Here is a 27,897-nt window from a genome sequence, read left to right on the forward strand (position 1 = left end):
TTTAAGAAATACTCTCTCCCAGTCTATTCTTCCCATTTTCTTCTTAAAATACAATAATACTCTTAAAGTCTACACATTACAGGGAATGTACAGTCAAGCACATAGTATGGATGAAAATCACTTCTCTCAGAACAGTACCAGTTCCTGTGGGAGAAAAACATCTGCTAGAAGATGAATGGAAATTAGCTCCCCCAAAGGTTTTGTACTGGCCTGCACAGCAGTGAATATTATTCTCTTTGAATTCTTTATTCCAAGTTATTTATAAAAAAAAGGAGAAAAAGAAAAAAAAAACTTACTCTTTAGAAATAACTGTTAACTAAATTCACAAGAACTCATAGAATACATTAGCCTACTCTCAACATTCAGAAATCTGTGCTTTCCACTTGTCAGAGTGATATCACAGAGTTCAAAAGATGCTGAGTTGCGTTAATAAATTATTACAACATTAAGATAATATATTTGATACATGAGTTTCCATCAGGAACTGATGTGTCTAAATATGACATATTATTAGTGAAGTGTTCAAATAACATTGTATGATAAAAACATAACATAAAATATTATTATGGCAGCTAGCACACATTCCTGGAACAGAAACTCTCTTAAAAAAATCCAATATTGAAAATCTTAAAAACACAAAAAAAATTGTTTTTTTAGAAAAGATTTTCTCTACGTCAAATATGTGCTAATCAGCAGTCCTAGCATTTTCGTCATTTTAGAAAACAGATAGTTGTCAGACACGTCAAGGAAGAAAAAGGGACATTACCAAAGTCCAAAATAGTCAAAAATATAAGAAATAAAAACAGTGTATCTGAAATTATTTTACAGTTATACCATGTAGGTACTGTCCTTTTATTTACTCTGAAGGCTTTTAATTCCAGGATCCGTTTGAGCTTTGCTGGAGCTAAACTTCATTCAGAATATATTGTTTCTTCATCTAATTAATCAGGTTTTAGAATAAGTTTTCAAAAGTTAAAAAGACTGATCTGCAAAATATGAACATGGTACCCTTCAGTGTGCAACCCTGTAATTATTCACATTCCCCTGTTAGCAGTGTCTGGTTCAGAGTTAGAAATCTTATTCAGTAACTGAGGAGACTTATACACCTCAACTTGGGACTTTCAGAAACTACCTGGAGAATGATTAGAGCTTAACTGCAACATCCGAGGCGTTTGATTTAACCACATGGTCGTAAAATTCTCACCTTTTGTATTTCTTTCATTTTCCATGCCCCGGTATTTAATTAGCTGTATAAACTGGAACACTTTTAGCAGGAAAGGTGAGATTTGCTGCATAATATCCTGAAGCCCTCACTGAGGAAGCAGGAAACATAGGTTCATACCCTATTACAAATCAGTATGAAATGGGATCTGACAGTCTATTTATTTGAAAACCTTAACTACCTGGCCATTGGGAAACAGCATCCAGCCAGAGCCAAAAACATCTCGTTCCTGCCTGTCTCTTGTGTGGTGCTCGATTTGGTAGCTGTGGTCGGAGGAGATCTAAGAGCGGATCCTGTTGGTGGGACAGGCAGGAGAACGCCCTGGTGAAAACGCCCCTGGGGCTTAGGTGTGAGCTAGGGATTTGAGCAGCTCGCAGAAACAGGCTGTAGGTGGTTCTGACATGCTCACTGGCAGAAACTATGTGGACTTAACCATCACTGGGGCAACTAGAGGGTGACAGCACATGAGCAGAATTGTTAGGGATCTTAGTAGTGGCTGGATGCTTCTAAAAGAGAAGGGAAAATAAAAATCTTTGTGTACAAAGTCATTGTTTAAATGAGACTTAGGTGCTTGTGAAGATGTCATCTTGGTTACTCAAAAATAAGTTTAAATATAGAGCATAAAAGCAGTTTCTTTTTTTGTCCTAGAGTATCATAAAAACTATTTTTAAATAGATTACATGCTTGATTATACACACCTTTACAGCAGCTTTATGCCAAGGAAATTCCAGCGGAACAAAACTAATGTAACACAGCAGAAAATCAAGCGCTCTCTCTCTCTAGTTCGAGCTATTCTCTAATTCACATTCCTAAAAAGTTACAGAGATGTAGAGGCAGATGCAAAGATTATGTGATATCAAATTCAGACTTTTGGTCCAAGCCAATCAGAATGCTCTTGTTTCACTGAGTATCAATATTACAAGGTCTAAACACTGTTCTGGTTTAGCAGAGCTAACGATCTTGCACCTACTAGCAGTTAACCCATGAGATTGCCCATGCATTTAAGCACAAGTATAATTTTAAGCACAAAAATAGACACTGTTTACATTGCTAGTTTGATGCCATGGTTTTAACATCTTAAAGGACTGCACTCTGAAGACAGTAAGGTTTACTAACGGTTATAAATATCCTCCAAAAGACGACTGTTTATAAATGCGTGACTCTTTCCAACTATGTTGATAACAGGACCATGTCCCCTGAAGTTATTTCAGAGTCCTGACTATGGGTGGAGCTGATTCCAGTGTCAGAGTCTGTGTCATTTATGTCTAAATTAGTCACTCTGTGAACAAAGTCAGGAACTGCAGTGCTGGAGACGCCAGTGCCCTTGGATGGTTCTCCATTTGATGGAAGCCTGGCTTCCATGTTGTCTTTAACATGTAGTAAATTAAATTCTTCTGCAAGAAGTTCATATTCTTTTTCCTTCTTTTGAAGCAGTGAGTCCCTGTATGTAAGCTCTTTCTGAATGCAGCTCAAGCATGAATTGATTCTCAGACCATCTTTCATACTTTTTTCCAGCTCACATTTTACACTTTCCAAATTTGAGTTTTCCAGGTCAGCATTAGTAGCTCCTTCTGTGTGCACATCATCTGCATTTCTTTCTGTGCATATACCACGTACCTCTTTTTCAATTTCAGCACAAAGCTTTTCTATTAATTGTTTGTGATGTTTCAACCTCTCTTCAACCTGTAATATTCCCTCACTTTTATTCAAATATTCATGCATCTCTTTTTGATCATCTGGTCTATTCATTTGCTGCTCAGCTTCATTTGGACTGACCATTAGATAAGAGTCCTGTACGTAATTTTCTCCATCATTGGCTACACGATCTAGATGGAATTTAGCTTCACATTTTTCTATTTCCAGATCTAGTTCCTTCATTCTAAGGACTTGCTGATGAATCGTATGATCTTGAGAAATGATCAGATGAATCAATGTCTCCATATTATCTCTCTCTTGCTGAACACTGTCCTGTTTAAGTTTGGCCAATTTCCGGAAAGTCTTCCTGACAATTTTCTTTTGCTTGTCTATTGGTAACATCTTCATGTAATTTGCTGGACTGAGCTCCCACTGTTTTTCTACATTTTGTACTACCTTAGCTTCAGCTGTCTTCCACAGTGGAAATGAGAGGAAAGCATCAGACTTTACCAATACAAAGTGCAAATTAGGCTGCTCTTCTCCCCAGGCCTTCCAGAGTCTCAGAATCTTTGTCAAAGGAGGAAGGACTCGCTCAGAACCTCTCCATTTCTCTATAATACAGTAATCACTAGGTTTTCCAAAAAGGACTTTTTTCTCTCCAAATGTTGTCTGATGTTCCTCCAGTAGCGCTTGAATCACTTCTGCACAAGTTGTGCGCTTTGTCAGGCCACATACAATCTTCTCCTCCTGGCAAACCCAAACCACAATCTCTCTTTCATTTGAAGCCATGTCCTTGCTGGGAGATCTGGAAAGAAAAATGACACAAAATATAAGTTACACTTCAATGGCATAGACTATGTGAATAAAAAATATAATTCTGATATGACTACCATACTGAAAACTGCTCATATTCTTTTATTTTTTTTTTTAATTACTTGGAGAAATACCTTTGGATTAAGTAATAGAAAAGCATGCCTGTTTCAACTGCTGCTCTAATATTATTACTAATCCAGATGAATGTAAATTCTACATAAAATTTCTTTTATCCCTTTTTTGGTATATTTAACGAGCATGTGTTAACAAGAAGTGACAAAAGTTTGGCAAAATGTCCAGACTCCACTGGAGTCATGTAACTTTCAGATCTGCATATCAGTTCTCATCACATAAACATTGCATAAACATCGATAGGCTGTTAATATCACTTATGCTTTTGAAGGAAAGAATCGTGTTTCCAAACGCACACTGAACATACATGGCCTTTGAAATACCACTCAAAATAAGAAAAGATGATAGAACAGCATCTGAGTTAAAAGAACATGATGGTAAGACAAAACTATAGCTTTTCTGCCACACATGCACACAGAAAACCATAAACATCATTGCTTGCTATTGTGATTTTCATTAGCAAATCTCATGAAATCTGGTACTATTACTAACGTACCAAACTGCATGAATCCCAATGACTTCTGAGAGAATATTAGCTTTGAGAATATACCCATACACTTTTTTAACCTTTGAAATGATGTAGAAATGCTTCAGAATCTAACTTATATGAATGCCATGAAGTTTTAAAAGTTAAAATAACACATTTTTTAATTTATGAATTCTACTGAATAGAGTATTAACCTAACTTTACCAGCTGATACCAATTTACAGATTAAGACATCTAAATTCAGGTATTGAGGATCCCATTATTGTTACTGTAGCTCTCTAATCAAACCTAATTACTGGAACCTAGAGAGTCATCCAGCTGACCAAACGTAGATGTTCACACTAGAGTAAACTCTTAAGTTTGTCCCCATCTGTCCAACCTGGACTGCAAAGGACTACATCCAATGATGAAAGACCAGTCAGCCGATGCAGGAGATGAGGCTGAAAGTAATGGAATTTCTACTGAATATTACAATCCTCCAGCTTCCATAAGCTTAATTTGCTGCTTACCCTGAGCCGGGGATTTGGCATCTTGCCTAGAATGTTAAAACAATTAATTCCTGAGAAATTTTTGCATTTTTTGGTATCACTTTCAGTTCATTTGAACGGATGAGACAGTCCCACAGGGAAAGCCTGAAAATGATAATGACAATTTGGACAGTATCCTAAGGGCTTAATACCATGATTGTTCCTATCGGGCAGTACTTTGTCACAGCAGTTTTCTAGTCATTTGAGATGCAGTAGGAATGGAGTCATACTTGACTTAATTAGGGTAATACTCTGTGATTATTAAAGCAACCCAACTTGCTTTTCTTTCTTAACTGCTACACAACTTGAAAGACAAGTGCAATCCAAAAAACTGAACTATGATTGACTCAGCTGTAGGTACCACTCTGACTGGGAGGCAAGAATCTTCCAAAGACAGGTGAGTGCAACATAATAGTAATAAAATCTAGAAGAGTGAGTTTTATCAGTATCATTGCACAGGAAAACTCTGTCCAACAGCATTGTTTCATCTCTTGGAACATTCCTCTTTAAAAAATTGTGTTTTGTTAAATTACTCTGAGTGATGAAATCATCTTCTTATTTCAATAGTTCCTTCTTATCGGCCAGCATTTTGCTGGCATTTATTACTGACAGTTATAATTTTTAATTGGTGTTTGGAAGATTAATAAATGTTTTCTAGACTAATACCCAAAATAAGAAAATACATATCAAAGAGAGAGAAAATGGCAGAACATCACAAATAAGCAGAAATATGCAGGTTAAAATTGGGAGGGAGGGAAGGAGGAGAGAAAAGAAGGAAAAAAATACTAGATTAAATGATGCTACTGTTAAATATGTCATATGCTGAAAAAAAAATCATTATTTGTCCTTTCTGTAGGTTTACAGAATACAGGGTGCTACTGAAACATTTTTGTCTGCCGACAGATTGATAGTAAAATGAAACTTGCATAAATAGATAATTGCAACATAGGTCTTTGCAACACAGGTTATCTATGACTGTCAAATACCTCTCCTCACACTTACATAAAAAGAAAAAAAATCCAGCTGAACTTCCATTAGATAAATAACTGATCTAGAAATAAAAATATATTACCAATCAATGAATTTCATCTCAGAAATCTACTGACAGAAAATAAAAATAAAATAAGTGCAAAAGTGTAATACCAGTTTGGGACTTTGAGGCAGTAAGTTCAGAATGGCTCTTTCCTGTTGCTTTTTATAATCAGTAAACACATTTTAGAGAATTTGTGTTATCTTGGTCTGTTAGCATTCTTCAGAGATTCTTATGCATTTTTTTTCCACATTGAAATTCTTATTTTTTTCCCATTCCTGTTTTTGGTTGATTTCTGCATTCTCTCCTACCCAATATCTTCAGTGTTTATTGGATTATATGAGTTAAGCAGATTATATGAGTTAAGCAGGAGTTACTTTCTCTTTTTCTCCTGGCTCCTTTAAAGATTGCTTATAAAAGCTATGCCTTTCTGTATGTGACGTTAGCAAATTGTCAAATAAATTTTAAATAGATACAGTATTAATGTACTGATAAATTCTTATGATGTACTATTTTATGTAGACTTCTCATTGACTTCAGCAGGAGTTAAGCAAGCTTCTGATGAAAATAGAATTGTTTATTACAAAGTTATCTCAGTATGATCTCTGTAAACAACATAGAAAGTGGTCAGAACCTGTCAGAAAATACTGCAGTCCATAACTAGCAGCAGCATTACAGGAAGGGATAATATATGCACATGCCAATACATAAAGAAATCAAGAAGTTTGTATACGCATATATATTTTTATATATACATACATATATATACGCATATATATGTGTGCATTGGTAAATATATATGAAACATATATCTTATATTTATATTGCCATCTTTTACAGAATAGGAGAGAAGGAAAAAGGAAATTCTGAAAATAGAAGCACAAAGTGCAAAATTTTTTTAATTATTTTTCTGTTTGTTGTTACTGTATTTTTGCTCTTGCTTTTTAATTTTAAAAAAATTAATTATTCATTTATAATCTCAAAGTCCTATGGAATTCTAATGTCTTTTAAAGAAATCAAGCATTCTTTATTATCTTCAACCATAAAATGGTAAAGTGATGTGGCCTTCCAGGCCTTTTAAGTAGAATTTATTGTATAATTCTTTAATGATAGTTAATCTAGATAATGTCAAACCAAAAATGAGGCTTCTGCTTGTCAGTCATAATTTAGTAATTTCTAAAGATTTGTTTTCAGGATGAAAAAGATGCTTATACTACGAGTCATCTTTCATTATGGTATTCTTTCCTCCCAGAAGGTACGCAGCAGATTCTGCATATATCCGGTGAAATTCATCTCACTTAGCCATCTGTAAATTAAGATTTAAGTATAAACATATCAGAGCTTCTTATTGTCATCTGAGGAGAGATGACCTCCAAGGGTCATCACATCCTAAACCACCTAAAATAGTTGGGATGAATCCTCAAATGAAATTTCTGTCTTTCAATGACCACAAGAGACTTATTTGACCACCTTCACCTAGCTACCTCATTTCCCAATAGCTAAGTATAGGTGAGAATAATTCAACCAAATTCTAGTTTAGTATCTTGGAGAACTATAACAGGAGTGGTTTAGATAGCAATAGACTTGCTAAAGATAACTAAACATGGGACCTAGGTATTACAACTTCAAAGCTTTTGAGACAGTAACCTAAAAAGGACTATTCACTGCTTGTTTGTTACTCTCATATACAAGAAAATCTATAAAGTAATTTCAATACTAATGAAAGTATAATCCCATTTGTCACTCCTCATCTTGAATAAATGGTGGTCTTAGATTCTTCTTTTGTTGTTGTTGTTGTTGTTGTTGAGAGAGAGAGAGATGTAGTATTAAAACGATAACATTCACCAACAAGCTCTGCTTTAGAAAGCCACTCTAATAGAGAGGTCAGCGTCTCATATTTAATAATTCCTTGGCCTTCACATCCTTCAGTTTTATAACGAAAGAAAAAGAATGGTCATTTCTGAGTAACCTGTCAATTGAGTCGGTAATGGCTAGGATGTTTGTACAGTCTAAATTTTTGGCTTTCTTCGAAAACAGTTTCAAATGCAGCTTCTTCAATACTATCTAGGCAAATTCCTCTTTTTTTTTAATGGTTTATGGCTGTTGCTGTAGACACCCTCAAATCTTACAGCTCTGTCTTGAATTCTGTTTCTTTGAATAGATCACTGAAATGCTCGCTCGCTCTCTCTGTAGCTATCCATTTATGATTTAAAAGCCTTGATAATAATGACAATGTGTAAACAACACTTTTCTTACAAATTTAAGTTATTTGTTGCTTAGGAACAGAGAAGCATTTAAGCTAAAGAATAGTCAAAAGTACATTTCCTATTTTTTCTGACTTCCAGTTTCCTTCTATTCTTTACTTGTTAGCCAAAAGAAAATCTAATAACTTTATAGACCTCACACAAAGCCTTGATCGTGTCAGCACAAGCTGATTGCTGAATGTTAGTTACACACTACATTAATTCTTTTTTTCAGGCCTAGGGGAAAAAAGGTAGTACATAGCAGCAGTGCACAGACAAAACAAAAACAGGTATGCATGCCTGTTGTGCAAAGTCAAAATATGAGATAATTTAAATGCTGGAAGCAGCACTTTTGTTATTCCCCAAATTTAAGGGATGTTCTCCACAGAGAGAGACAGAGAGAGAAACACATAATTTTATGAGCACCTTGGCAGCACTATCGTTCAATACTTTATCAACTTTAAATCAACACGACCGATTTCCAAAACCAATTTTTGTATATTAGTAGAGTACTTCAAAACCTGAGACCACGTTCATGATCAAAAATGTGATTAGCTGTGTCCCCCAGTCATTAAAATCATTAATAAAGAATTAAAAAAACCTGCAAGTGAAAATAGCACACAAAGAAGTACACTGATCCTTTGATGGAGAATATACAAAACTGTTAGGATTTACAAATTTACCATCACCAAGCTCATGCTGAAAAGCCGTGTATGTGAAATAGCTTAATTTTATTTTTTCACCAACTTACTGGTAAAATCAACTTTTGTAATTTTGATTTTCAGCGACTGAAGAGGTTTTACTTATTATGTATGAATGTAATTATTGCTAATCAGATGCCATAAAGCTGAACCTGTTAAAGAGCACAAAATGTTTGTGGACTGGAATATTCTGGTACCTCTTAGTGCAATGTCACCTCTTTTTTTTTTTTTTTTTTTTTTTTCCATTCATCATTGCAGTTGCAAGTGGCACATCATCTGTAATTAATTATTCTTTTTGTCAGGAGGATTCTTTGCACTGTTTTGGTGGTAGATGATATAACTCATTTAGCTCATTCTGGTGTAGAAAAAGAATTAAGCTTCGCACTTTTGAGATTTTTTTCTTCTTTTCAGGTATTTTTTTCTTTTGAAACTCTGTTTGCATAAACACATTTCATCATGCATGAGCCCCCAAAAGCTGCACAATACAACAATCATTAGCAATGCAAAAAAAGGCAACATAACAATCATTTATAAACAGCCTCCTATTTGCAGAATAAACCCTAGCAATGCTGCAACTGAGTGGACAGTAGATCTGCAGTAGATCAGATGGTAACTGAGGTTCATCATTGACTGGCCACCACAAATCTGCCCACCTGGATTTCAGTGAGCAGTTCCTTATGCTGTGGTCATCTCTTCATTCTGCACCCTTCAGTGTTTCCTTGGTTTGCAAGGACACAGAGCGCACATGCCTTCTTTTGGTGCTCACTAATGAATCTTGTTACCTCCTTTTACGTTGGTACCTCAGGTCTTCGCCATAATTGCCTATCACCAAAATTTGATAGCTTTCATTTGTATTTACTTGCTGGGAAAAAGGAGAGGACAAAATTGCAGGGACACCTATTTGATATGAACAACCTGCAAATGTCCTATGGGCACATGCTACACAGAGTGTCATTTAGGAGCTTCTCTGATACCAGTCATATTTACAAATCAATGCATATAAGGGCTATTGACCTCATCAATCACCATATTCCACTTAGAAATGATAATATCACTGCTTTTATTATTTATTTTTCAAAATCTCAGTATTTTACCAAACATATACAAGTATATACGAAACAACAGAATATAATTCTGAAAAAAGGGTCTAAACATATTTTGTCTCTGTGGGATTTGTAAAAAGTAAAGCTACTGGTGTCATGTATTGCAGTCCTTGCTCAAATGAAACTAACTTAATTTGATCTAGTGGGATTTCTGACAGAGTAAGTTTAAAGAATACACATCCCATACCGAAAGTTTAGGTCAAAAGCCCCTCAACCTTTCAAGCACAAATAGATCACATTAGAAGTTCACAGTAAGTTTATTCAGATCATCCACATCTAATCCACTTTTTTACTCAACTTCCTATCACCTTCTGGATAGTCATTCAGAAAGCAATAAAGGCCAAATCCTACACAAAGTATGTCTCCTGCCTAACTAGATTACATGCTTGAGTTTCCTCAGGGCAGCATGGAACAAGTATCTGTTTTCTCACCACCCAATGAAGCTGGAATTACTCCAAAGCCTGAGGGATTCTAGGCAGCCTATTAACTAACTCCATACCCATTCCCCTTCACTTATCCTTAAAAAACAATGTTTATGGAGGCAGAGTTAATGTCCATGTGATGTGGAGGATATAAATTCCATACATGATATGCCAATAGCTTGGTCCTTCTTCCTTTCTGCACCAGGGCAATGCCTCGCTAAAAAGTGTCAAGGCAAGGCAGGACTGGTACTGTAACAATAATAATCAAAATAGCTCGACATAGATAGCAGTGTGCAGAGACGCTGCACCTGACAGCGCAGTAAAACTTGGAAAGGACAACATAGAACTTGGGAAAGGAAAATAATTCCTTCAAAAGAACTAACCTACATTTCACTATACCCATCTCTTTTTGCATCTGTTTAACGATGTTCAATGATACATTTTTTTTTTCTTTTACAGAAACACATCTAGGTATTTATTAAAAACAGAAGAGACTATTAGGTATCTAGGCACTGATGTGACATTTATCAAACATAAATGCATACAGACAATAATTTGGATGTTCAAATTAAAATATTCTGGGTACTTGAAATAAAAAACAAGCACTATTTTAGCCAGCTGTGTACAGCACATTCCTCTTACTATCATTTTAGCTACAATTTGTAATTCCTTTTTAAATGAACATTTTTTTAACTCAGCAAGAATCCCATACCATCAGTAAGCCTTTATGAAACATTTAAATTAGCCACTGCTTGAGAGTTACGTTCTACATCAATACACATTTTTGCACTTAAAAATATGACTAGTTCTATATTCCTTCTGCAGTTGGATGCCATCTCACCTTAGTTTGCTGCTGCACAGAATTGCACACATTACAATTCAACAGTGAAATAAGGCAGAAATTTCTGTTCATCCAATCATTTCACACTATCCTAGTGCTTTTCAAAAATTTCTTTTAATTAACTTGTGATTAGGTATGGAATAATACTATTGTATCACAACATATGTAACATGAAAAGGTAGACTGATAAACAAAAATTATGTAAAATAAGCATTTTATTACAAATAAGTCATTCACACCAGAATTCTTGATGACTTGAAATGTCAAACTTCAGTTAAAAAAAAACACATGGGAAAATGTGAGTCTCATTCTAATATCTAATAATTGGACACTGGTAGTTGAACAAGGGCCCATGTTTAAGAAAAATAAAAAGGAAAGAAAAATGGTACTATTTACAACAGATATAAGAGAAACAAAAGCAAAAAAAAAAAAAAAAAAAAAGAAAAAGAAAAGAAAAGAAAAGAAAAATGGGACTCTAATAGTTGCATCACCTGATAAGCAAACAGACAGCAGAGAGTATAAAAAGAAAAAAAGTGAAGGCAAAAAAATTGTACTAACTCAGTATTTTACATGAATAGATAGAAATATAGAAAGGGCATTATAAGTGGAATTATCCACCCTGCTCACTAGATAAGAAAGATACTTATGGAAGATTATCCTGAAAAAAAGATCGTTTAATAATGATACAATAGCTCTCTGTCATTGCTTCAGTGGTGGCTGCTGTTTTGCAAAATCTTCTTTGCTAAATTCAAGTGCAGGTTTCAGCTGAGATGACTGAATGGCTACTATGTCCTCTCCTTCGCTTATTAGCTCTGCTCTATGTCACATTTATCCTGCCAACCACTTAACCTACGGTCAACTGCAAAAGCTGCAATCTCCGTTCAGAGGAAGATTGCATCTGCTCCAGTCCTTTTCTCTTGCCTTAGTTCTGAAATTACTTCTCTCCCCCTCAGGGTACACATTCTCTATAAATTACATACACACTTTGAATATGCCTTCCTGTCAAATCATCATTTTTCCATTATATATTTAAAGGCATAGGTTTGGTAAGTGGGTATTAGTCAAAAAATGTTTGGATTGCAATGAGTAACATTAGCAAGTTTGCTAAGTACCCAGAATGCTGTAGCAGGCACCTTGTTCATCGGATGAAGTATGTAGTTGTGATAGCCGGCCAAAGCGGAGGTTTGAGAACACAGGAGACCTAGCTGTTCACTAAAATATTTTCCAAGGACAACAATAACATTAACAATTTACTGGCAAAACACGCTTCGACGTGCATATTGCAACTGCTATTGAGGAAGCAGATGTGATGCTGGAATAGCAGACCTATTAAAAGCTCCAGAGCCAAAACAAACACTGATGTATCCAGTGGTAGTAATTCTTTGGACCATGAGGGGGTGAATGGGAAGGTGGACATTTTCAAATTCTCCAGTGCTACTAAGCAACATGTACTTCAGGAATATCAGTGTAGCAAATGCTACATTCTGATTTTGGGCAGTGGTCAGTTCGCATAGCTCACAACTGAAGATACCACGGAATTTTACCTACCACAATTGTGTTGCAAAAATATAATTCTTTGTAGTATTCCTCTGTTTAGCTTAGTTCCTAAGCGTATTTAAGCATCAGTTAAACTGTACCATAGTTATTGTGCTCCTAATTTTCTACCGACACCTTCAGTACACAAAGGAAGTAGAAACATTTATAGCTAATAGACTTCTGAAAACAAAGTTAGAACTGTTGTTATTAGCCAAATAATAGAAATTTAGTTTATCTCATTTTTCACATTAGATTTTTTCTACAGAGCTTTTGGCATTAAAGAAGTAAGGGGAATTCCATGGGTCAAAAGCACTATTTTTTTGTTGTTGTTTGATTAAATTCTGTTCAGCCTTTCTTGAAAGACAAACATACACTCTTTCCCTCCCCTGGCTTTATTGACATCTTGCTCAGTGAATAAATAAACACAGAAGATTCTGAAGCTGAGTTTGTACTGCCAAAACATTAACGAAATACACTATAGGTAGAGCAGTCATACTCATATAAGTTGAATGAAGGAACAAGATACAGACAAGGAAACCACAGAATTTCATGCCATCTTTCTGAGAGTCCCTGGGACAAAAGACGACTGGGATCTTTTTATGGACCCTCAGAAACAGAGCATGGCTTGAACAATTTATCACTACTTTTGTACTGCTGGTGGCACCCTTTGAGACAGTTTCTTCCATAACTAACAATGAAAGAAAAGAAAGTCCTGGTGGACTTGGTTTCTTCTGACCAATTCCTCAAACCTAAGGCTTTGTAAAGCATCTTTTTTTTTTTCTTTACAGCCTCTTCCTTACAACTACCTACTGTAATTACCTCTGTAGCTACTCAAGCAATAGCCTGTGGTGAACTTCAGAGCCTGGATGCTATAGTCCATGATTCTGATAAGGAACATCACAGGAATCAGTACTTTTATCTTCTGTCTTTTAAAAAACCCAATACTACCAAAACCCAACCCAAAATATACAAAATTGTTTATAAAATAATCATCTTAGGAAAATGATTATCCTAAACACTATTTTTTTTACTGTAAAATACATTTTTATAGGTTATAGGTGCCACCTCTAGTGCTAATCTGACCAAAGGGTTTTCAGCTTGCTGAATTGGCAGAAAGCTTAATCCCTCCATATACATACATACATTCACATACATATATATTCACACACACACACACACTTTTATATACATACATACACATATATACATATACAAAAGTGTTTGTGTGTGTGAATACTGATCCCTGAATTGGGTCCCATGGTGTCAGCAGAGAACAAGTGCTGGTGCAAAGAAGATGGCAGGGAGTGGCCAAAAGCCTGGCATGGGGTTACAGCTGCCCTTTCAGCAAGAGTAACCCTTTAGATCTGCGCAGCCATCTTCTGAAACATCACCCTTAAAATTCCCCCTTAGTATTACAAATTTATCCTAGTGTGCATTAACAAATTAAAGCTACTCCATACCTTTTTTATTTATTTATTTTTTTAAGGCCAAAGCACAGTCACATGGGCACCAAAAATCAGGCATTTTTTACCTTTACTTTCTTTATTTTTTCATCACTCATGTTCTTTCAGAATAGCCCTTTCATATATCATTAAACTTAGTTCAAGTAGCAATTCAGTTTGCCAGAAGTGGGAACAGCAGCATAGGCTTAAATTTTCTTTTGTATTTCACTATTGTAATAAATTTTACAGACAGTCAACCACTTCACTTTCAAATTATACTGTATTATCTTCTCTGTTTCATTTGTTTTCATTAAAGTATATTGAAGATGTCACCTCAAAAGGAGTTCTGTCAAGACCTCATTTATAATCAAATTCTTCTTAGCTTTTCCAAATTTCTCCCTCAAACTTTCAGAAACATAATTCAATGACAAATGTATTCCATTACTTATAATATTTGAAGAGCTGGAATAAAAAAAAAAAAGAGAGATGAGATGATGAACTCATCATCTCATGATGACTCTCATATAACTCTCCACTCTGAAGAGCTAAATTGAGTATTAGATATATAATTATATTAACAAGAAAATTGGACATGAATTAAAAAAAAAATCTAAAGCATTTTAGCATCCATTGACAATCTGAGAGATCTATGTGCTGCTTATGCATTCTGGTAATTTTCTAAAATTGCTTATCAATGAATGCTTCAATATGTAGTTACTCAGCCACAGGCTGATGGGGTCTCTTAACTATCACCACATCCTCTCTGAAGAAGCTACTGAGCAAACAAAACAAACTGTTAACCTTACCAGCCAGACTCTTCCCTAGCAATGGATATGCTAAAGAGGGCACAGTAGCTTCTGAAACTAATTCTATCCAGCTGAGGGACAGAGACGGGAAAGGCAAGGAGGGAGGAATTGCTGTCTGGAAGCAAGGTTCATGCCGGATCATAAGGATCAAGAGAACTGGGAGATTCACTGGATTCTGATAAAGAAGAGAGTATAGGCAAGAGAGAGAGAAATGCACTGAACAGTGTCTTAAACGGACACCATTTTTAGCTGTGAGAAGATGAAGGAAGCTGACTGCAAAGGAAAAAACATTCTGTAATCCAGATAAAAAACCATTTGAATCCTAAAATATAGCACAGATCACAACTTAATCCCCAAAGTGGTCTAGAACTATGATGAAACTGTTATAATGAGTAAAAATATACTTTTTCCTCTTCTAGCTGAAGATAGGAAGGGCTCAATTTTGAATCCTCACAGCCTGTTTACAGTCTAGCTTTATTGTCATGTTTACTTGCGGAACTGGTATTTACATTCAGAGTATCCACAAAAATAGAAGCACTTGTTAAAATCTGTAACGAATTCACTGTGGAAGCTGAAGCCAGTAATATAAGTGGCCCTTGAGGAGCCATTTCTATGAAATAACAGTAGACAGAGCTAGTGTACAGCAAGTGGGTCAGGAAGGCTAATGGAAAGTGATATAGTGCTTCTCAGAAGTCAAGAAATATTCCTCTCTGTTTCTAGCTGGAGCCACCTGACGAAGTTCACAGTCACGTCAGTTGTCCACCACAACCCTCCTACTGCAGTAGACTCAACTTAGATATGCCGTGCTGCTTATCTGACTGTTCTTCAAACCACAAGAGTCCAGATGAGTTAGACCATGAAAATAAAGGCCTGTTGTTAAACTGGCTATGATAAGCCTCCTGAATGCGACTGAAGAAATCATAGAAACATTTCAGGCAGCTAAACTGCAGAGATGGTAACTCCCAGCAAAGAATCTGTGAGGAACAGTGTGTGTGGGGGGGGGGGACTGAAGCTGAAAGAGGACACATATCTATGGCCAGAGGACAAGAGTCCCAAGAAGCCATGGGTCTAGTTTTGTGAGATCCTACAGGATATCCTCTACAACAGGATAGTGATTATCCCAAGAGGGCTGTGACACCAGAAAGACACTGCAAACTACTTGTCTTTAGTTCACAGAAAGTCAGACTGAGTCAACATTAAAATTAATCTGAGTTAATCATTATTTCATATATCCAAATGTCTTTGCAGCTGGGGATCCTTTCAACATATGAGCAATGCAGATGACTTTATAGCTTAGGGAAGATAAAAAGACAGTTTACTTCTAAGAAGACATTTCATAAATTGAATGGATATAGCAGTGACAGCTAAATGAAGGCACTCTTCCTTCTGCCATGCAAACAACTATAATGTTTGGAGAAATACATGTATTTAGAATTCCTCTCCGATATGTTCACATTCTACTCGTCATCTCTGACTTTTAAATAACCTTGTATGTACCCAGTTCTATAACATTTAGATGTATATGTATATAACTTACAGAAATGCTTATTTCTTCTGTACGTTATGCATGATAATCTGTTTTTTGTAATATATTTTATTGTACATTAGATGTAGATAACACTTATTTAATGCAGGTTAGATCTATAATAATATATATGACAGTATACCTTATATGCAATACATGTGAATAAATTATGTGATCACATACAATGCTGTCTCATGCATGTGCTAATATTCTAAATATATACCCACCATACACACACACATACACTTTACTAAAAAGAAATATGTAACTTGCAAAGTCACACACTCAAATATTTTAGGCACTAGTGTTTGCTATGCTTCTTAGTTCAATGAAAATGAATTCAATTCAGTTTGTTTATAGTGAGATGAATCCTTGCTCTTACATCCTGAACCCTGCCTCACTGAATGTGTACAGTAGACCACACTCATTTATGCTAGAGTCCCAGAAGGTACTGAGTCTCTGCAAATACTGGGTGTTACAACTTTCAGGTGCCTTGCCCACTGCTGCAATTTATAATCCCTTCTTTCCACAAAAAGTGCCACAGAAGAGTTAGACCCCTAACAATGCGATTTGTTGACACCAGCAGGCTTACCAGGAACTGATCTAAAACAGTCAGAAATGCAAACAAAAGGGCAGGACTTAAGCACGTCTGTTAGACCACATTCAGATGTTCCAGCATTAACTAAAACTAGAATCAAAAGCCTGAATCCCTTCCCCCAGTGAAGCTTTCAACACAAATCTTTGTCTTTCTCCTAGTTACTGTAATTAACTTATAGCACAAATTGAACAGCTTCAACAGGAAACCCAGGGAATTCCAGCTGATTTAAGGACTTTCCTGACAGATGCTAAGGATCCGAATACAAGTATCTCACAAGGTGTTCAGACCACAGGAACAGTTGGCGGCACTTTGTTTATCATTAGATATGCTCTGAAGAGGGCTATTAGATAAGACCTTATGGCTAGGAAAGGTGAAAACCTGCCTTTCTTCTCATTTGGTTGGGTATGAGCAAGACGCACAGCTGCAGAGCTTTTGGGACCTATGTGAGACTAGCAATGGTAGTGTCTGAATCTGGTGAATGCTGCCAACCAAAAGCTACTATGAAAAGTTTTAATGACAATTTTGTGAACATTAGAAGTTTCTAATGCTTGGTTTAAGCAACTGCAATGGCATGTAAGTACCGAAGTCTCCTTCTCCTTTGTAGACGTAGCCCTTATTACTTACTTTCGTTATATATGTGCCCATTTCCTATGCAGAATATGACCTTTGATAAAACACACAATTTTTCATTTTACTATGTCTTGTACCTGGTTTCTTTTGTGCTTTTTATCACTAGACACAAAATTGCTTCAATAACATTACTGAATTTATCTTTATAATCTCTTCTAGCAAGTAAAGAAGTATACTACCTTCCTCTTACAAATCCAAAGCTCAAAAAGAGTTAGGCCAAAGACATTCACTCATTCCCTGTCTGGTTGACTGAACTGGTACCTATAACAAAATATGTCTGCATCAGGACATCTATAAACTTCCTTTGCCCCTGTGAGCGCTTAGCCCTCGTGCAAAACAGATTTCAGGACATCAAATTAGAAAATGAGGAACACACAGTGAGTAACCACTTTTGTACAGTGTGGTTTATGTGACTTGCCCAGCATCACGTAGAATTTTGTGGCAAGGGCAGGGAATACCATCCAGCTTATTCAAATGGTTCTCCCTTAATCATATATTAGCCACCTGTAATTCACTGCTCCATTAACTATTTACTTTTTAATTTCTAAAATGAATGGCACAAAATATGGTATACATTCAGTACAGGGTTAACTAGGTCCTCTACAAAGTCTGAGCATGCGCTGTGCAGGCAGGATATTCAGAAATGTTAACCTTCCCTTTGAAAGTGATTTGGGTGGAGCTCATCTCATCTATTTAAAATGCAGATGTGTAGTCAAAGATAATTCTCTGAGTTTCCTCTGTAATCAGTGCTATAAGATAGGTACCTCCAAAAGAGTGACTAATAGATGTCTAAGACAAAATGAATTGCCCTCTGGAAATGTTTAGCTGTACTCATTAACTACAAAGAGTAGCAAGATGACTAGATACCTGTATTTCTAATGGTTAAAGCTGGGTAAGATGCATCTCACCATGTGTTTGTGCTCTACAGTCTACCTGAATCTTATGAACAGTCTAACCATCAATAAAAGTAAATATACCAAACATCCACAACCACAGTTCTAAAAATAACTCGTTTCTTTTCTGACTCTTCTAATGGTCTTTATGAGTAAATAAATATGAATAGTTGTCTAGCTAGAACCTAAAGTACCAGAAATAAAAATCTGGGAAAGTATAATAAAGTCAACAGCAATCTCAAACTTTTGTTAGGAAGCTGGGTTTGTACAGAGTTTTTTGGTAAAACAAGATACTAATAACAAAGTGGCCCTGAGAGATATAGGCAACTATTAAGTTAAACAAGTAAAGTTAGTAGCTTAGTAATCAGTACAGAGGAAGTCTAACAACAGGCACTGTCCAAGTGAAACAACAGCTCAGCATATCAATTTACCAATTATAAAGCCAAAAGAAACAAGGGCAAATGAAAAGCAGCATATGGTCCTGCATTTATAAGTATCACTAAGCCACTCTTTGATCAGTAGGAAGAATCTGATAAATTCCTGTAACAAATGAGGCATAAAATATATTGTCAAAATACTGCCTCAATTGCTGTTCTGATTTTTTTTAAGTCTAAAGCACTTTCACAGTGGAAATGACCCTCAGTAGAAATAATCCTATGGTGAACTTGAAGGAGCTCGGGGAAAGCCAACTAAGGAGTTCCACATAGGTGAGGGAATCTATTAACAAAGAACAAATGGCAGGTTCAAGACCAAGGGCAGACTCTTCTAAAAATTAGTAGTCTTCACTCAACTACACAACTCCTCTGAGGTCATGCATGCTTACAAGTTAAATTGATGTAAACATACTTATCCCTGACAAAAACAAAACTTGGTCTACATTATTACTACAGTATTATTATATTTCTAAAAAAAAATGATTTTATCCCTGAAAAAGAAAGTTTCACTTTTCCGTATTTAATTTAAACCTTGTTAGTTTCACATTATTAAGGAGAACAAAAGAAACATATCTTGTGCTTGTCAGGAGAGCTGGTTATATTTTCCATTATGATGGGAAATTTGTAACTCAGAAAGCTTTACATTAATGAATGAAAACAGATAGGGATGGAAAATAAAGAAAGCAAAGTAATCAGATTGACAGTTTTGACCCTCAAAGTAGACAATTCAGACTTATGTATCTCATTCACAGCAAATTTCATACCCCTGTCTAAATATATTTTCCTCCTATCATTACTTCTGGTAATGTAGCCAATTAATGAAAGTAAAAAAAAACCCTCAAAAAAAAAAAAAAAAAAAAAAAAAAAAAAAAAAAAAAAAAAAGGGCAGGAAAACAGAAGTTTAGCTCACATCCAAGATAACAATACAAAAAATAGGCCAGTTGTTTTGCTTACCTATCTGCAATCCTAATGCTCCAGAATATGTCTAGTAACCACCTATAACTCGATATAAAATTATTCAGATTGACACATGCAAGCATGTACTCAGGCAGACACTTTAATATTCAGTGAAAAAGAAACAGGTTTTTAAATAAAATGCATTTGAGAGGTTTGCCAAACTTACAGTGGAAAATGGTCTCTCAAGTGTGGTGTCTTTTCTTCCTCTCCATATGGTATCAGGACTTGAGTTTCATAATATTAAAAATAAAATTACAGGAAAATCTTATTATCATTACTAAAGAAGACCTTCTAATTTTTTACTTCCAAAATCATCTTTCTCTCCTTATGTTTACCTCACAAAATCACCTCACAATCTGTTAAGAAACACGACAGTTATATTTATTTCATTTTCTGTGATTTTGCAGTCCTCCTCACCAGCAGTTTTATCATTACGAGAAACCTCATACCATTGGAAATTTCTCAGTGAAGCATGTAAAAATCAAAACAAAACAATCTGTGGTGTAATCTCATTTCTCTGTGTGGCAGCCAACTCTGGTGGACTGTACACAGGATTAGAAACAAGGAATTCCCAGATTTTAGTCATACACTTCCTACTAACTTGTTTTCACACTGTGGACTTCTATAGAATTTACACTGTCTAGTCATGTCGTACTTATTCTCCTGAGGCATGTAAACATTATCACCCAAATTACAGCTAAGGAAAGCCAAACATGCGTATTGGCTGTCTAAGGTCACACAGCAAGTTGGTATCATTATCACTATTACAACACGTGCTCCTCAAACGTGCTTCTGGATCAGCCAAGACAGGAAAAGCAACTAGTGGGTGGTTCTGGTGCCCAGTTGAGCCAACTTCCAAAAAGGTGCCCAACAATTTCCATAAAATGTGTGGGTTTTTTTCTTTTTTTAACAGGGCTCCCCAAAATCTGCAACTTCCAAAATCACTAATTATCTCTTGTCTTTATATTTATGGTTAACATATATAAATGAGAAATGATTTATGATTTTTTTTTTATTGCAAGAATTCTACACTTCTGTGGAAGATTTACAACCCTGGAAGTAAAAATTCCATCACCAATATATGCATGACAAATATACTGCACTCAATTCTACATAGTTTTTGTGAAAGGGAGACACAGGCATGGAATAAACGATAAATAAGTCCAGATACAAACCAGGTATGAACTGACTAGACAGAAACTTTCAGACATGTCTGTAAGACATTTGTCTGTAATACAGTATTGTACCTACCTGAGGATTACATTAAGCTATATATATATTTAACACCTATGCTCTGTAAAGGATTGTTCTGGCCTTTGTTAGACAAGTAAATGTAGTCATCTAGTTTTTGCTCTAATTCCATTAAGTTGGTCACTTTTTCTTTCTGGCCATTGTCTAGAACTCCTTTGACTTTTTATCTGTAGTGTCCAGTATTGAAAGCATCATAAGATGTAAGAGAAGCATTAGAAAGGACAACGATAACTCAGTTCTCTGTGCACAAAACTGGCTACTGGCATGTCCAACATACAATTCTAGGCTAATTTAGTTTGTGGTCTCAGGCAAGAAGTTTACCTTATATCATCCTTCTTGTCACCATTAATAAGCATTTACCTACATACCAAAAAAAGAAGTTAGAAGAATTAATTTTTTACATTATTTGTAATAATTTGTGATATTAATGCTTGCAAATAATAATGTTTAAGATTATAATTTTAAGTTATTATTATTTGCTGTATAAAACCAAACAAAAAATAAGATTTTCTGAGTATACAGGTATACCACTGCAGGGCATTCAAGCGGTTCTAGCCTGTGATTATCACTGACTTTTATGAAAGTTACTAGAGTTGAAAAGAAAAATTCACATTTCTGAAAATGTTCATCTCTGTACTGACATTATTCATGTAGCAATATCTGATCCTTTTCCCTGCATGTAAAATATTACTTTTTTCATTAGTAAAATAGGAAATCATCATTAACCAGTGAGATTTTTCTTCAGTTACTAAAAACATTTTTCTTTGTCTCGTGTGTTTTCTCAGCTTGACTGTACATTATATTAGTGCTTCAGATTAGCTTCAACTTAACCTAAGTACTGCTCTTTCTTTAGTTGGTGTAGTATTACACACATCTATCAGTCATTTTATTTACTCCACTGGAATGAAACTGCTGTCTGCCCTCCTGGGATAGTAGATAATTAACTCCTTAGAAATAAAGTTAGTGTTTTGCTAGACGAAAAGCTCTTCCTGAAAGTGAACAAATGTGTACAGAGATTACTAGAAAATGTATGCAACCATTTTGACCCCTGAGACAAAGCTGACAAGCCGTACCAGTAAATAAATCAGAATGTATGAGCTCTGGCTCAAAAAGGAACCTCTTCTTTGATAGTTCAGTAACGCAGCTCACAGTCCGGGAAAAGTGAAAATAACAACACGAATATGTTCCATCGTTACTGAAGCATACCAAAATCATCTTTCATTTCAAAAATTTATTACAGATTACATCACTGATTCTAAATAAGCCTTTATGCACCTCCTCCAACATACATACCAAATTCCAGGTAGTCTTAGAACAGAAAAGCACTTTTATAACTTCATACAGACCTCTCTCAGGGTACGCTCATCCCAGAAGAGAAGTATTAGCCATTTCACATGATCTCATTAGACTTACAGTATAGTTCACATGCAGTTCATTCAGATAAGCAGCTGATCTCCAAGAGCTTTTCCAGTTCAAACCCAAATGCTGAGTATTTTCAGTTTTGCTTCATCAAGGCTTAAAACGCACTACAGTGCACTCAACTGTAAAGCAGTAGAGGTGTTCAGAGTAATACTCAAGTCACTGAGCTACCTAGGTACACCAACAAACTACTGCAGGGAGAGACGAGGGGAGGGAACATGATAATGTTAGGTCAGTATCACATAGATGAAGTCTCTAATCTAATTCATTATCCTGCACTGTAATATAAATCCTGAGAGAGTAATTTAATATTACTCGCACTGGGGAGGGGCCTCTGACTCTCAGGACAGGAAGAACGCCCTCTGCATGCATACTAACGAATGGGTATGCATGGTCTTTCTTTCCATCTCTGAAGCAGAGTTGAGGAGATAATTAGAGAGGCATACAAAAAAGGAGTCAAAATAAATGATTGCCTCCTACACAGAAACACTATGCTAACTGCTGTGGGGCTGAGACTTTCAGGGTAAAATGTGGAAAAAATCAGCGAAGAAGAACAAAAGCAGTAACATTTAAATAGTAACAGATTTGCAACACAACTGTGTCATCATTAAACAGGACTGCGGGTTCAAATGTGTTGTATGTCAACAGAGGATACCAGTGGTTGTGGTAAACTTCGGACCAGCATGACTTACACGGGCAAAAATATTTCTCTAGCTATTTGTGCCTCGCAGCGTAGCCCTAGAGCTTCAAGGACTACTATGTGAAGAAGAGGGATTCTCTGTAGATTCTCCCTTTTGGCTTGCTTCTTCCTCAACCTACCTACAATCAAACGTTTTCATGGAACTCTAGAGTTCTGTTAAGTTTGGTTAGAGTTTAGATTAAAAAGAAACAAGGACATGGCCTCAATGAAAGAGAAATAGCAATGGAATCAACTTTCTTGGAGTGAGATCACTGGGAAGATAACATGGCAAGACAGTGATGTACTGGGATATCTTTGAGGTGATGAGTAACATTTGAAGTAATTAAATGACAAGAGAACCTAAAGACCCATTCTCAGAAGTGATCAAAACTAGCACCCAAGAGCAGAGTAGTCTTAATCTCAGAAAATCAATGGGGCACAGATTCCTGTGTTACTTAGCAACTAGGAAATTTTATACAGTGTGAAATCATAAAACACATACACTGCAAATATATATGCTTTGTGTTTGTTGCTCAGACTTAAATAGGGAGCTGTTTTGTCTCTGTGAAGAGTAATGCATTATACCTACACCAGACATAATCTACAGAGAACTCAATACCCTTTCTCATACTCCATATGATTCAGTCTTTGGCTGAGAATTTTCTCACATCACGTACTTCCAAAGAGTAGCATCTTTAAGAGGTTTACCTAAAAATAAATCCTTTCAAGTTCAGTCATGTCACTGAGTCTGAATCCTGCAGGAAAATATCCTTTTTCCTTAATTTATTGCTGTATAAGGTGCAGCCTGTCCCATGGATCATATTTGGATTTGTAGATGGGTGAGGCCTCACTATCTTTTGGGTGTGTTGTTCCCCAGGGGACACATTAACAAGTATATACACGTTCTGGGAAGTATAATTATTTCTGGATGCCACAGGAGGTCGGAGAATTGTATAAAACACTCCTCATAAGTCTTGAAAAATATATCAAGATACCACTCATGCTCTTTCTATCCCATAAAAACATGTCAGAGACCAATTCCTAGCTGGTGCTCTTCTGAAATCAAACCTGGGCTTACAATCACCTATCTAATGATTACCTAAGCCTTGTGCCATCTTTCTTCATAACCTAGATTTCAGCAGCCCAGAAAAGTAATATAGACTGAAGACCTCACAAGAAGCAGCTCAACACAGGTTTGGTATTCCTAGGGTTTAGTCACAGCTTCTTTCTCTGAAGGCTTCTGGCATCACAACAGCATCCCCCACACACTTGCTGTTCACATAGCTCACACAGAGCTACAGTTAAAGTAAACTCTTTGTTTAAACTCTAAGATCTTTGGGGTAGAAGCTGACATTTTATGACCTAGGTGTGAAGAGCCTACTACAAAACAGGGCCCCGATCTTTTATTGGGACCTCTAGGCAGTGCTGCAAGAGGAGCACTAATTACAGAGGTGTCATCTTGTTATCTGAGCAAATCACTGCAACTCCTTCATTTTCCTTCTGGCTCTTGCTCCAACTATCTTTGTTGCCTTGACTAAACCATTTAACTTAATTTTACGTCCTTCTGTAAACATAGATATTACTCCTCCAACGTAGTTAATGGTAATTACTCTTAGTGAAAATGCAAAGTGGGAAGGCGGGGAAGGATAGCGCTTGCTCCCTTTGTACTCCCCTTTCGCTCCGTATTTCTTCTCTTACAACTGAATTTCTCAAAGAGATAGGCAAGCACTAAACCTAAAAAATAAGTAGTAAATTAAATTACACATACGTACATACACAAAAGGACACTGGGTGTCCTTTTTTGGTCCCTCTTTACAGATAGGCAAATTAAGGCAAGGTAGACTAACCAGCCATAAGTTCTGACTTTGCATCTACTGCTCTAAACACAGCTAAGAATTTTAATGTCACTTGACTTCCAGTTCAAAATTTCAGATGAGTTGGCAAAGATACAATCATAATAAAAAAAAAGAATTCTTTCACAGTTCTATTGTACTGCAAGATCCATTTACTAAGTCTAAAAGCAAAGTCTGAAACATAGTCAAAATTCACTATTGAAAGTGAACTTGATATATAGAGAAATTTACATATTTGAATAGGTAATAACAAATCCTTAAAATAATTATGTATTTTGCTTTGTTCTTGTTCCCCCCCCCCCATTTCTATAGTCATAAGACTTACCCCTATTGTCCTGGCAACACTTCTCAAGTCATAAATGCATCAAATGAAAAGAAAATGCTAAATGTTCCATCACAGGGAACATTCAGTATTTCAGTTTTTATTTGCAATCTAAAGCTTTGCATTATGACCTTTTCCCAAGCAATACAATGTCACATCAGTGAATGTAATGAGATTGATGCAATTAGTAGGAAGTTATTTAAAATGTCCAAAGAGAAACGGATGCACAGGAATGGACTGGAACTGTACTTTGTGATTTAACATAGTTATACAGGTAATTGATGGCAATAGCAAATCTTGTATTTTAACAGGAACAACAGGAACATTCAATTTTATGTAAAATCAATTTGATAAAAAAGCTCATGTACACCTTTCTAGATGTTCTGAATACAGAATAGCCATATAGTGAATATTTGTGCTTCCAAACTCCTTAGCAAAATATATAAGCAGTAAATCTACGGTATTATTTCAAATAGTACTGTATTTTAAAACCTAGAGCAATGTAGTTCTGTTGTTCTATTTTTTAATTCCATATAATCTATTAAGTTAATCATTTCAGTCTCAACAGCAATCTCACCTCCAGAACAACTCTCGGTGTATCAAATGAGAGCAAAAAAATTCTTAAAGCCAAAACCTGCATTTGGATCAAAATCAGGACATTTTTACATGTCTTTTTAGGGCCCAATCCTATTCCTTCTGAAAAAAAGATCGTCCCCAGGGTACCCTCAAATATGGTCTAAATTTCGCTGAAGAACAACAGTTAAAGTGGGGAAGAGAATACAATTGATCTATGAGCTTATCACTAAGCCAAAATGTCAGTGATATGTTTCTGTAAATCTTAGCTAGACGGGTTGAACCACTGTAAATTCCACAGAGACCAAAGCAGCACGTTCACGCCAAGAAAATTTACACTTTAAAACTTTAATACCCTCCTAGCACTTAAAATGATCACACAGGAGACATTTTTTTGTTGTTCTTCTTTTTACAATCCATATGAATGGCATGTGGAAGCACGCACAAAGCGAGGGGCAAAGTCCTCGTAAAGAAACTTCGGAAGGAGCCGACCTGAGCAGCACAGCTGTCAACCGGAACATTTTTATTTTATTTTATTTTTTCCCGAGCAAAAACAAATGCACCGAAGCGTAGCTCAAGGTTACGGGTAACCAAGACCTCCCCCCGCCCGGCGCGCACCCGCCGCCCTCCTGCCTCCTAGACTTACGGCCAGAAGACGAGTTAAGAGCTGACTCTCCGCAGCTGCAGCCTGCGGCTCTCCCACGCTGGGAAAATCGGGGGGAGCAGGGCGCAGAGGGGCTCTGCCGCAGCCCGCCCGTGAGAAACTTCGCCGAGTTTTTCCGCAGCGCGGGTGCGGAGCGCTGCGGGCGCGGACACCGCACCCTGCGGCGGCCAGCTCCTCTTCTCGGCACCGGTTTGGTCCCAGCTCGCTCAAACGAGGGACTTCAGATGTTGGCGTTGGTTTGCACGGGGGAGGTTCAAAGTTAGGAAGAGCAATGTCCTCCTCGCCGAAAGTTTTGCCTGGGACTTAAAGGGGCCAGAGCGAAGCGGGGAGAGGCAGGTAGAGGAGCGGGGGAGAGGAGGGCTCAAGCGCCCCTGCCCTCCGCACTCGCTCCCCCGACCCGGTTCGCACTCGCACGTGAGCCCCGAAGTTGCAGCTCACGGGAGCTGCGTTGCTCCGAAGCGACACATCCTCTCCCAGAACCAAAAAAAAAAAAGTGTAAAAACACCCATCCCGTGCTCCCCCTCCCTCTTCCTCTACGCACGCACAGACTTTACCTGTTTTTATGCCGGGTTTTTAATAAATTCCTTCCAAAGGGAGCCATGATCCCAGCGGCAGAAGCATAACATCAGCGATCCCCAAACAGTTCGAGAATGTTTCTCTTCTCCCCTATTTTCTTCTCCCTGAGCGCTTTCCAGCTTGTTAATAGTCACTGAGCGTAGCGATGAGCTGGAAGTTGTGTAATTTACTGCTAACTTTGAACTCCGGCTTGTTGGTGCCGCTGCTGCACCTTTGGAGTCCTGCCCAGCTGCAATCTTGAAGGAGGCGTTTAGGAGCAAGGAAAAAGGAAAAGGAAAAAAAAAAAAAAAAAAAAAAAAAAAAAAAAAACGAGGGGGGGTGTCTAACCCCACACTTGCTCCTGTGATGTGAAGTTATGTACAGAACTTGCAAAACTTTCAGCCTCATCACCCTCAGGGCACCAGCCAGCAAATGGGAAAACGGGGGTTTTGCTCCAGTGGAGAACTATGCAAAAACAAACAACAAAAGGATTGAAAACTTTCCCGGGAGGCTGCAGCTACTTCAGGTCAAGTCGTTCAGCTAAACAGCAACGTTAATGAAGGGCAAGCAACAGTTGCCACACCAGTTCTTTGTGCATAATAAC

At 36.7% G+C, this 27,897-nt stretch overlaps 1 protein-coding gene across 2 annotated transcripts; it reads right to left on the bottom strand.

Moving 5' to 3' along the window:
* RASSF9 (Ras association domain family member 9) lies at positions 1-27,514 on the bottom strand. Of its 2 annotated transcripts, XM_062568151.1 has the most exons (3): positions 27,293-27,338; positions 26,721-27,040; positions 1-3,662 (listed from the first exon to the last, which is right to left on the bottom strand). In XM_062568151.1, exon 3 carries the CDS (start codon positions 3,644-3,646, stop codon positions 2,393-2,395), a length of 1,254 nt encoding a protein of 417 aa, XP_062424135.1. In that variant the 5' UTR covers positions 3,647-3,662; positions 26,721-27,040; positions 27,293-27,338; the 3' UTR covers positions 1-2,392. The 2 variants fall into 2 exon arrangements, with proteins under 2 accessions (XP_062424135.1, XP_062424130.1); XM_062568146.1 differs by lacking the exon at positions 26,721-27,040 and having other exon boundaries at positions 27,293-27,514.
* Between the last annotated feature and the right edge of the window lie 383 nt (positions 27,515-27,897).

This window comes from Rhea pennata, chromosome 1 (genome assembly GCF_028389875.1).
Source record: "Rhea pennata isolate bPtePen1 chromosome 1, bPtePen1.pri, whole genome shotgun sequence".
NCBI classification, from domain to species: domain Eukaryota; kingdom Metazoa; phylum Chordata; class Aves; order Rheiformes; family Rheidae; genus Rhea; species Rhea pennata.